The following is a 10,431-nucleotide window of genomic DNA, read 5'->3' as shown; positions in this document are numbered from 1 at the left end:
CCCTTGCAGCAGCCGCCCCACGGCCTCAGAATCGCGCGCCTGCGGAGATGGGGGGGGGGAGGGGGGGTGTGGGGGGGTGACCAGACGTGCACCAACACGACCGCGCCACCCTGCTAGGTGCCCCAGTCACAGCATATACCGCGGTGGAGCAGCGGGACAACCCTTGGACAGGGGTTGTCCATGCCCACTCCATGCCCGTGCCGACTCCCGGTCTTCTAGGCCCCCATCCGGCGGGGCCTCGGGTGTTTTCCGCTGTGTCTCAGTGGCACGGCGTCTCTCCGGGGTTCGGTGGCTACCCTGCTCCACCGCTACAGTTGTCGTCCCAGTCACCATGGGACCCGATGCTCCTCACTGCCTTGCAAACAGCTCCTACTCCGACCAACTATGACGGTGGTGGTGATTAGTTCATGGACACCGGAGCTACCTCTCACATGGCGTCTAACCACGGTAATCTCATCATTTTCAGACCCGCCGCCACCTCCGCCCGTATCATTGTCGGGGTCTTCTCTTCCTATTACACATATTGGTTGTACTTCTTTTCCATCGTCACCCACTTCATTGTCTCTTAACAACATTGTCATTTCTCCACATCTTATTACAAACCTTGTGGCTGTTTGTACTTTAACTCGTGATAACCCTGTCACTGTTGAATTTGACAAATTCGGTTTTCCTGTTAAGGATGCCCGAACCGGATGGTTCTACACCAATGTGACAACCCCGGTGATCTCTACCCCGCCCAGTTGTCGTCCTCGTCATCTACCACCGCTCCAGTCGCCCTCTCCGTCAGCATTGATCTTTGGCATGCCCGTCTTGGTCACCCCAGCTCTGCTGCACATCCTTAAGGGATTTTCCTTTTCATGTAATAAAACCGATGCTCACACGTGTCATGCTTGTCGTGTGGGTAAACATGTTCGGCTTCCATTTAGCTCGTCATCCACCATAGCTTTGTTTCCTTTCCAGTTAATTCATAGTTATGTTTGGACCTCTCCTATCTCAAGTAATACTGGCTACCTATACTATCTTGTGATTTGGATGATTTTTCTCACTATGTGTGGACATTTCCTTTACGCCATAAGTCTGATGTTGCACACACCCTCGTTGCGTTCTACTCCTTGTGTCCACCCAGTTTGGTCGCTCCATCCATGCTCTCCAAACTGACAACGGAAAGGAATTCGACAACCTCGCCATTCGCACGCTTCTTCAGTTCAACACCTTCATATGATGAGTTACAGGTCTTCAGATGCCTTTGCTATCCTAGTATTGCTTCTACTAAACATCATAAGCTGGCTCCCTGGTCTCTCGCCTGCATAATCCTTGGTTATCTGGCTAACACAAAGGGATATTACTGCTACGATCCGGTCTCGCGTCGTGTGATCACCTCACAACATGTTTACTTTGATGAAAGGTAATTTCTGTTTCAGCAGGTTTCCTCATTAGATGTGGACACATCACCGGCGGGCCCTCGCCGGTTCTCTGCCCGACCAGCTCCGGCTACTGGCTCGCCGGTGCTCGCCCCGCCCCGTGGCCACGTGGTGTCCAAGTCTGCTACGGCAGCCTCAACCACGGCTGTGCCTTCTCAAGCTGCCAATGCAGTGCCCAAACTGGCTACCATGGCCGCAGGCTCGGCCGCGTCCGGTACGGTTGACTCGGCTGGCTCTTCGGCGCCTTCATCGACGGATGCTACACCGCCACCTCCGGCTCCTATGATAACTCATGCTCGTGCGGGCATCACTAGGCCGAGCCAGCGTTATCCCGACGATGAGTATGTCTGCACTGCATCGACTTCCGCACTGTCGCCGCTTCCTACCTCAGCACGTGTCGCTCTCCTCAATCCTCAGTGGCTTGCGGCTATGCGGGAGGAGTTCGACGCCTCATTGTGGAACCAGACGTGGTAGCTTGTCCCTCACCCCCCACATGCCAATGTCATTAGCGGCAAGTGGGTGTTTCGTCATAAGCTCCGTCCCGATGGCACACTCGAGCGTTATAAGGCTCGTTGGGTGGTGCGAGGCTTCAGACAGCGTGTGGGCGTTGACTTCACCGACACCTTCGCTCCGGTTGTAAAACCGGGAACGATCTGCACCGTCCTCCAGCTCGAGGTGTCTCGAGCATGGCCAAGTTCACCAGATGGACGTTTCTAACGACTTTCTTCATGGACATCTTGATGAACATGTGTACTGCCAACAGCCCACCGGCTTTGTCAACGACGCGCATCCCGACCACATTTGCTTGTTCTCGTGCTCCTTGTATGGGCTCAAGCAGGCGTCGCGTGCCTTGTACCAGCGCATCGCGGCCTTTCTCATCAGCTCGGGTTTCGCTCCACTCGCTTGGATGCCTCATTGTTCGTATACAACCAGGCGCTGCAACCACCTACCTGCTCCTCTATGTCGATGACATCATCCTAACAGCCTACACCACCGATCTTCTTCGCCAGCTCACTGAACGTCTTCGCGTCGAGTTTGCCATCAGGGACTTGGGGCCACTCCACTACTTCCTTGGCATCGAGGTGGTACGTCGTCCGGACGGCTTCTTCCCAAGGTTTACAAGTCGACGAGTCGTTCCGAGGTTGAGACTCATAGACTAAGCGTGATTAACCGACACTAGTCGACACTGAAGTTGCGAGTCATAGACTAGTCGACACTAAAGAGTAGTCGGCCTTGGAGTTAATACTCATAGACTAGTCTATAGACTAGACTTGACTAGTCCTAGGACTCATAATCCATGCTTCTTCCTCCATCGGCGGAGGTACGCTCATGAGTTACTTGACCGTGCTGGCATGCTTAATTGCAAGCGCACGGCCACACCGGTGGATACAAAGGCCAAGCTCTCCACCACTAACGGATCTCTAGCCCCAGATGCCTCCTACTACAGGTCCATTGTTGGTGCCTTGCAGTACTTGACGCTCACTCGTCCCGAGTTGCAGTGCACCGTTCAGCAGGTGTGCCTTCATATGCACGCTCCTCGCGATGCTCATTGGTCCTTGGTGAGGCGGATTCTCCGGTACATCCGTGGTCACATGGATCTTGGCATCACCTTGTGGGAGTCGCCCTCCATCAACATCGTTGCTTACTAGGATGCTGATTGGGTTGGCTATCCAGACACTCGCCGCTCTACGTCCGGATACTGTGTGTTTCTTGGACCTTCACATCGTGGTCGTCCAAGCGACGGCCCACGGTTTCACGATCCAGTGTTGAGGTAGAGTATCGTGGCGTGGCAAACGCCGTTGTTTAGTGTACGTGGCTTCGACAACTTCTCCATGAGCTTTGTCATCCCATCCACAAAGCCATTGTCTATTGCGATAACGTCTCCGCCGTCTACCTCTTCGCCAATCCGGTCCATCATCGTCGAACCAAGAACATCAAGCTGGATATTCATTTTGTTCGCGAACACGTGGCTCTTGGGAAGGTTCGAGTTCTTCACGTTCCCACGACCCAACAATTCACGGATAAAATGACGAAAGGCTTGCCAACATCTACCTTTGAGGAGTTCCAGTCATGGCCAAACATGACGCTTCGACTGCGCGAGGGGGGTGTTGAGAGATAATTGTGTGTGTCCCAAGTGTACACGTACGTGTATTAGGTGTAGTTGTCCCGCTTCTTTCCCAAGTCTATAATAGTAGTGGACGGAACTACCCCTGTACATGCTACATATGGGCACCCCATGATGTGAATACAATTGTCTTGCATCAAATCCTATTCTACAATGATAAACTAACTACTACATAGATCATGGTGACATTCTTACCTCAGCGCCTCAGTTTCAGTTTTGTCATACAAATGAGCATAGGCCAACTCAAATGGCAGCTGAAGACAAATAATACCCAGAACAATAATCGCATTGTTCCTAATTCTTAGAAGGACACCAGACCACTCATTTCTTTGCAATCTCCTTTTCTCAGCAGGTGCATCATCAAAATTCTTTTCCTCCACACGCTCAATAGGAAGATAATGTCTTATTGGTTCCAGTTCGTTGGCCGAAGCTTTGTATTCAGCAAATGAATAATTAATGCCCCATCTGCTTTCAGGCAACATATGGAAGAAAGAAAATTTGTGGTCAGGAATTTAATCAACAAGAGCTTGAATAACAACTGCATATCCTGGAATTGGATGGTACCTAGCAAGAAGTGCTGAATTCTTCCTTTTCCAAAATTGCAAAAAGAAGACAGCCCAAGAAATCACGAAGATAAAGAAAGCAGGAAGAACCAGCCACTGGAATGACCTGAGTTCAAAGAGCAGAGGGGAATACTTACTACTTAGCTGACTGTATTAGTTATATTTGTACCATGTTTTAAAAAAGAGCCATGGTAAAATGCATACCCAAAATCTATAAGCTGAGTGGCCAATCCAGATACGGCTGGAAAGAATAGCCAACGCGTATACATTCCTAGGAAAGCAAAGTACGTTGCAATCTGCAGTTAAAAAATGGGGGGTTTATGGTCTCAAAAGGAATTCATTTATTGATTTGCTTTTGATAAATGGTCCAGAAACAAGATACAGTAGCTCCAACGTGCTGTCATGTTGTTCTACCTTGGTTCCAAAATAGGAGTAAACTTCATCAATAGGTTGCCATGTGAAGTCATGCCAGTTAAGTGCCCAATTTCTCAGGAGCTGTTTCCTTTTAACTTCCTCTACAAGCAAGTAGTGTTAGCTAATGCTACGAATTTTACAAATAGTTGTATTATCTTAGGTTAATTATGTACCATGCAAAGGGAAGACTAGCTTTACAACTCCTTCATCTTCAAGCCTACGCAATAGTGACTCGTTTTGTTTCCAATAGAACTCTTTATCGTCAAATTTGAGAGATATTTCAGAGTTGGTCTTGTTCACCTGCATGGTTCAATAACAACGTGCTATCACACAAGGAAATCTGAGATTCCGTATCACAAAAACCAAAATGCTATTCAGATTGGGTATATGCTTTACTATTCACACATCATATTAAACAAATGAAAATTTAAGTAGAAAATCCCACTTCGTATAGCTCATATATCAAATGTGCATATATTGTTGCCCTGTTGAGGTCCTCTGGTAATCTATGCATTGGTTACTGTATCATTTAGAAGAGACAAATATCAAATGCAGAAACCAGACAATAGAAACAAATCATTTTGCTTCAAATCAGGGCACACAATGCTATAGACAAGAAAATTTCATTATTAAGAAAATAAATGTTTCCTATCCAAAGAATCAGGACACGAAAATAAAAGTATACTAGAATGCATCCATATGTAAGATGTAGATATAATTTAAAATAAATATGGTTCCCCATACTTAAAGTGTACTCCCTCCGTTCTTTTTAACTCTGCATATTAGGGCAAATGTTTGGAAGTTTGACCAAGTTTTAATAGAAAAAAACATCAAACATTCAGAAAACCAAATCAATATCATTATATCCATCATGGAATACATTTTCATATTGTAGATGTTGATAATTATATATATATTTGGTTAAATTATACTAAGTTTGACTTAAGAGAAACCTCATATGTGGAGTAAAAAGACACGGAGGGAGTATAACTACAATTTGGCATAACTAGGACAGACAGCAGCTATACAAGAGGTCATACTCACAATGCCATATATCAAGTAGCGGAAACAGATAAACCGCTCTCGCCAGCTAAAGAGGGAACCATCAGGCTGCCTGACGAATGCTGTCACCTGTTCCCATTCAAACTGCAGCTCCATTCCTGAAGGAAGATTAACAATGAGCACACGAACACATTACTGACGGTCTGACGCCACATCTCAAATACTTAGTGCATTAGTTGAGTTACCGATGCAGGTAAGCTTCTTCATCTGCATCTCAGAAGCGGCTCTGCCCAGAATCCCCATGGGCGCAGACAGCTAAATTGGAACAGCAAAACCACATGCACTATAAATCAATTTGAGGAGCTCTTTAATCTCTGGGCTTTCTCTCGGAAACCGCCTCGTTAGTTGGAATTAGGGTACCATGGCAAAACAAATTGAAAAAGGAAAAAGACAGCCGCACTGACCTTGATGAACTCGGCGGGGACGCCGCGGACGCGCTCGACGAGCAGGCCGGCGCCCTCAAGCTCACGCACCAGGCTCGCCACGCAGTCCTCTCCCGACGCGGAGCGCGAGAGCTTGGGCACGACGATGCCGACCTCGAAGTCCGTGGCCTCCTCCACTCCCCCTCCATCCTCACCATACCCTCCCCCTCCCCCTCTCCGCATGTCCACCGATCAGGCGCGGGCGTGGTGGGGAATGGCGATGGGCACAAGGAGACGGATCCGCATACGGGAAGGGAAAAAAAGGCGAATGATGGCAGCGAAGAGAGGAATAAACAACCAATCGAAAGGGGGAAATGGCGTTGGGAACGGCGGAGAGAGAGAGAGAGGGGGCGGGGGCAACGGATTAGGAGGAGCGCCGGTTTCTTGCGCTTAATTCGATTTAGAACTTGATTAACAAGCGTTAGAAAAACTAAAAAAAATGAGAAATATATATGACTTGATTAGCAAGTTATTTAAAATTAATCAACGCGCCGGGGCCTGTGGGCGTTAATTAAGTGGCGATTTGGGGGGTGGGGTTTGAACGGACGGGAGAGAGAGAGAGAGCGCCATTGGAAGGCGTGCGTGCCACTGACTGGCAACAGCGCAGAGGAAGTGATTTTCGAAAGCTGTGGGTGTGTGGGGACGGTGAGTAGTAGGAACGCGCATGACAGGTGGGCCTTGGATGCCAACGGTCCACGTGACATGTGAGAGCACCGGGCGCGTGCAGGAGAGACCTTTTTTTCCCTGCGCGGAGGTTTCGACGGAACGGGAACTAGTTTAGCCGAGAGACGGTGCCGCTGAAAGTGGGCCTGCTGGCCGTTTCGGCATGTCCGCCTCCGCGGGGAGTGGCGGTGTCGACGTGTCGGCAGCAACTTTCGGTAGTCATGGTACTGCACTGCTATGCGAACGCTTTGCTTTCAGACGAATCGCTGTCTGTGTTGTCCGAACGGGCCTGGCGTGATGTCTCCACAGAGCTTGCTGGTTGCTGAACATATTTCGCACCGTTGGTCGATCGCTGACAACTTGCTTAGAGAAATCAGAAGCACTTCTGTTTCACCGGCTTGCTATAATCATCTTTATTTTTAATGTCTGAGTTGTTAGTATCGCCTATACCTGGCCATATCTCGGGCCGGGCCTAGCCAAGCACGACGCAAAAAGCCCAGGCCCGGGCCCGGACATCGGGCCTGTTTTCTGGGCTCAAGCCCAGCCCGAACACGTAAAAGCCCGTCGGGCTCCGGGCCGGCCCGGCCCGACCTTCAGAAAAACTCAAAAAACGACGGGCACGACCCGGCTTTTGGGCTCAAAATATAGGCCCGAGCACGGCCCGGGGACAGCGTCGGGCCGGGCTTCCCATGGCCAGGTATAGTCTCGCCTCACTCCCACCTCATCCCACCACTTCTATCTTACGCCCACCTTTCACATCCAGTCATAGTGGCCTACTTGGGCCGGCCCATTTAACACGTGCATTAGCTCAATCAGATCAACACCTTCCCAAAACAACGCCATATATTAACTGGTTCAAATCAAATCATTACTTACCAAAACATCAATAATCTCTCCCATGAAAAAATCATTTATCTCTACTTCTGAAGATGCAGTTGGGTAATCCATCGATCGATGGAAGGAATAGCCAGCCCCACCCTTCGCTGATTTGGTCAACACAAGCCCAACTCACACAGAAACAAATCAGCCCCAAAATCAGGAATATAAGTGAAGGAAATATGCCCTAGAGGCAATAATAAAGTTATTATTTATTTTCTTATTTCATGATAAATGTTTATTATTCATGCTAGAATTGTATTAACCGGAAACTTAGTACATGTGTGAATACATATACAAACAAAGTGTCACTAGTATGCTTCTACTTGACTAGCTCGTTGAATCAAAGATGGTTAAGTTTTCTAGCCATGGACATGAGTTGTCATTTGATTAACGGGATCACATCATTAGAGAATGATGTGATTGACTTGACCCATTCCGTTGGCTTAGCATTTGATCGTTTAGTACATTGATATTGCTTTCTTCATGACTTATACATGTTCCTATGACTATGAGATTATGCAACTCCCGAATACCGGAGGAACACTTTGTGTGCTACCAAACGTCACAACATAACTGGGTGATTATAAAGGTGCTTTACAGGTGTCTCCGAAGGTACTTGTTGAGTTGACGTATTTCGATATTAGGATTTGTCACTCCGATTGTCGGAGAGGTATCTCTGTGCCCTCTCAATAATGCACATCACTATAAGCCTTGCAAGCAATGTGACTAATGAGTTAGTTGCGGGATGATGCATTACGGAACAAGCAAAGAGACTTGCCGGTAACGATATTGAGATAGGTATTGAGATACCGACGATCGAATCTCGGGCAAGTAACATACCGATGACAAAGGGAACAACGTATGTTGTTATGCGGTTTGACCGATAAAGATCTTCGTAGAATATGTGGGAGTCAATATGAGCATCCAGGTTTCGCTATTGGTTATTGACCGGAGATGTGTCTCGGTCATGTCTACATAGTTCTCGAACCCGTACGGTTCGCATGCTTAACATTCAGTGACGATTTATATTATTAGTTATGTGTTTTGATGTACCGAAGGTAGTTCAGAGTCCCGGATGAGATCACGGACATGACGAGGAGTCTCGAAATGGTCTAAACATAAAGATCGATATATTGGACGACTATATTCAGACATCGGAAAGGTTCCGTGTGATTCGGGTATTTATTGAAGTACCGGAGAGTTACGGGAATTCGTCGGGGAGTATATGGGCCTTATTGGGCTTTAGGGGAAAAAGAGAGGGGAGGCTGCGCCCCCCCCCCCCAAGGCCTAGTCCGAATTGGACTAAGGGAAGGGGCTGCGCCCCCTCCTTCCTTCTCTTCTCTTTCCCCTTTCCTTGACTCTTACTCCTACTACTTGGAAGTGGGGGAATCCTACTCCCGGTGGGAGTAGGACTCCTCCAGGGCGCGCCATAGGAGGGTCGGCCGTCCCCCTCCTCCACTCCTTTATATACGGGGGCAAGGGGGCACCCCATGACACACAAGTTGATCTGTTGATCTCTCCCAGCCGTGTGCGGTGCCCCCCTCCACCATATTCCACCTCGGTAATATCGTAGCGGTGCTTAGGTGAAGCCCTGCGTTGGTAGTATCATCGACACCGTCATCACGTCGTCGTGCTGACGAAACTCTCCCGCAAAGCTCTGCTGGATCGGAGTTCATGGGACGTCATTGAGCTGAACGTGTGCTGAGCTCGGAGGTGCCGTACGTTCGGTACTTGGATCGGTCGGATCGTGAAGACGTACGACTACATCAACCGCGTTGTGCTAACGCTTCCGCTTTCGGTCTACGTGGGTACGTGGACAACACTCTCCCATCTCGTTGCTATGCATCACCATGATCTTGTGTGTGTGTAGGAATTTTTTTGAAATTACTATGTTCCCCAACGGTGGCATCCGAGCCGGGTTTATGCGTAGATGTTATATGCACGAGTAGAACACAAGTGAGTTGTGGGCGATACAAGTCATATTGCTTACCAGCATGTCATACTTTGGTTCGGCAGTATTGTTGGATGAAGCGGCCCAGACCGACATTACGCGTACGCTTATGCGAGACTGGTTCTACCGACGTGCTTTGCACACAGGTGGCTGGCGGGTGTCAGTTTCTCCAACTTTAGCTGAACCGAGTGTGGCTACGCCCGATCCTTGCAAAGGTTAAAATAGCACTAACTTGACGAAATATCGTTGTGGTTTTGATGCGTAGGTAAGAACGGTTCTTGCTCAACCCGTAGCAACCACGTAAAACTTGCAACAACAAAGTACATGACGTCTATCTTGTTTTTGCAGGGCATGTTGTGATGTGATATGGTCAAGACATGATGCTAAATTTTATTGTATGAGATGATCATGTTTTGTAACAGAGTTATCGGCAACTGGCAGGAGCCATATGGTTGTCGCTTTATTGTATGCAATGCAATCACCCTGTAATTGCTTTACTTTGTCACTAAACGGTAGCGATAGTCGTAGAAGCAATAGTTGGCGAGACGACAATGATGCTATGATGGAGATCAAGGTGTCGCGCCGGTGATGATGGTGATCATGACGGTGCTTCGAAGATGGAGATCACAAGCACAAGATGATGATGGCCATATCATATCACTTATATTGATTGCATGTGATGTTTATCCTTTATGCATCTTATTTTGCTTTGATTGGCGGTAGCATTATAAGATGATCTCTCACTAAATTTCAAGGTAAAAGTGTTCTCCCTGAGTATGCACCGTTGCCAAAGTTCGTCGTGCCGAGACACCACGTGATGATCGGGTGTGATAAGCTCTACGTTCATCTACAACGGGTGCAAGCCAGTTTTGCACACGTAGAATACTCGAGTTACTTGACGAGCCTAGCATATGCAGATATGGCCTCGGAA

At 48.2% G+C, this 10,431-nt stretch overlaps 1 protein-coding gene across 2 annotated transcripts in view; it reads right to left on the bottom strand.

Annotated features, from left to right (window-relative positions):
- The window catches only part of LOC119276605 (anoctamin-like protein Os01g0706700), a 9,517-nt gene extending 2,928 nt beyond the window's left edge, over window positions 1-6,589 (bottom strand). The window contains exons 1-8 of one of the 2 annotated variants that reach the window (XM_037557730.1): window positions 5,990-6,589; window positions 5,771-5,840; window positions 5,568-5,683; window positions 4,697-4,823; window positions 4,524-4,624; window positions 4,314-4,405; window positions 4,111-4,215; window positions 3,742-4,011 (exon numbers count right to left, since the gene is read on the bottom strand). In XM_037557730.1, the coding sequence (XP_037413627.1) occupies window positions 3,742-4,011; window positions 4,111-4,215; window positions 4,314-4,405; window positions 4,524-4,624; window positions 4,697-4,823; window positions 5,568-5,683; window positions 5,771-5,840; window positions 5,990-6,190 (1,082 nt within the window). In that variant the 5' untranslated portion in view covers window positions 6,191-6,589. Of the gene's footprint in view, window positions 1-3,741; window positions 4,012-4,110; window positions 4,216-4,313; window positions 4,406-4,523; window positions 4,625-4,696; window positions 4,824-5,567; window positions 5,684-5,770; window positions 5,869-5,989 lie in introns of both variants that reach the window. The other variant, XM_037557731.1, reaches the window with a different exon arrangement.
- Window positions 6,590-10,431: the final 3,842 nt, after the last annotated feature.

The sequence above is a fragment of the Triticum dicoccoides genome, chromosome 3B (assembly GCF_002162155.2).
Source record: "Triticum dicoccoides isolate Atlit2015 ecotype Zavitan chromosome 3B, WEW_v2.0, whole genome shotgun sequence".
In the NCBI taxonomy this organism is placed as follows: Eukaryota; Viridiplantae; Streptophyta; class Magnoliopsida; order Poales; family Poaceae; genus Triticum; species Triticum dicoccoides.
This window is presented reverse-complemented; position numbering and strand designations above follow the sequence as displayed.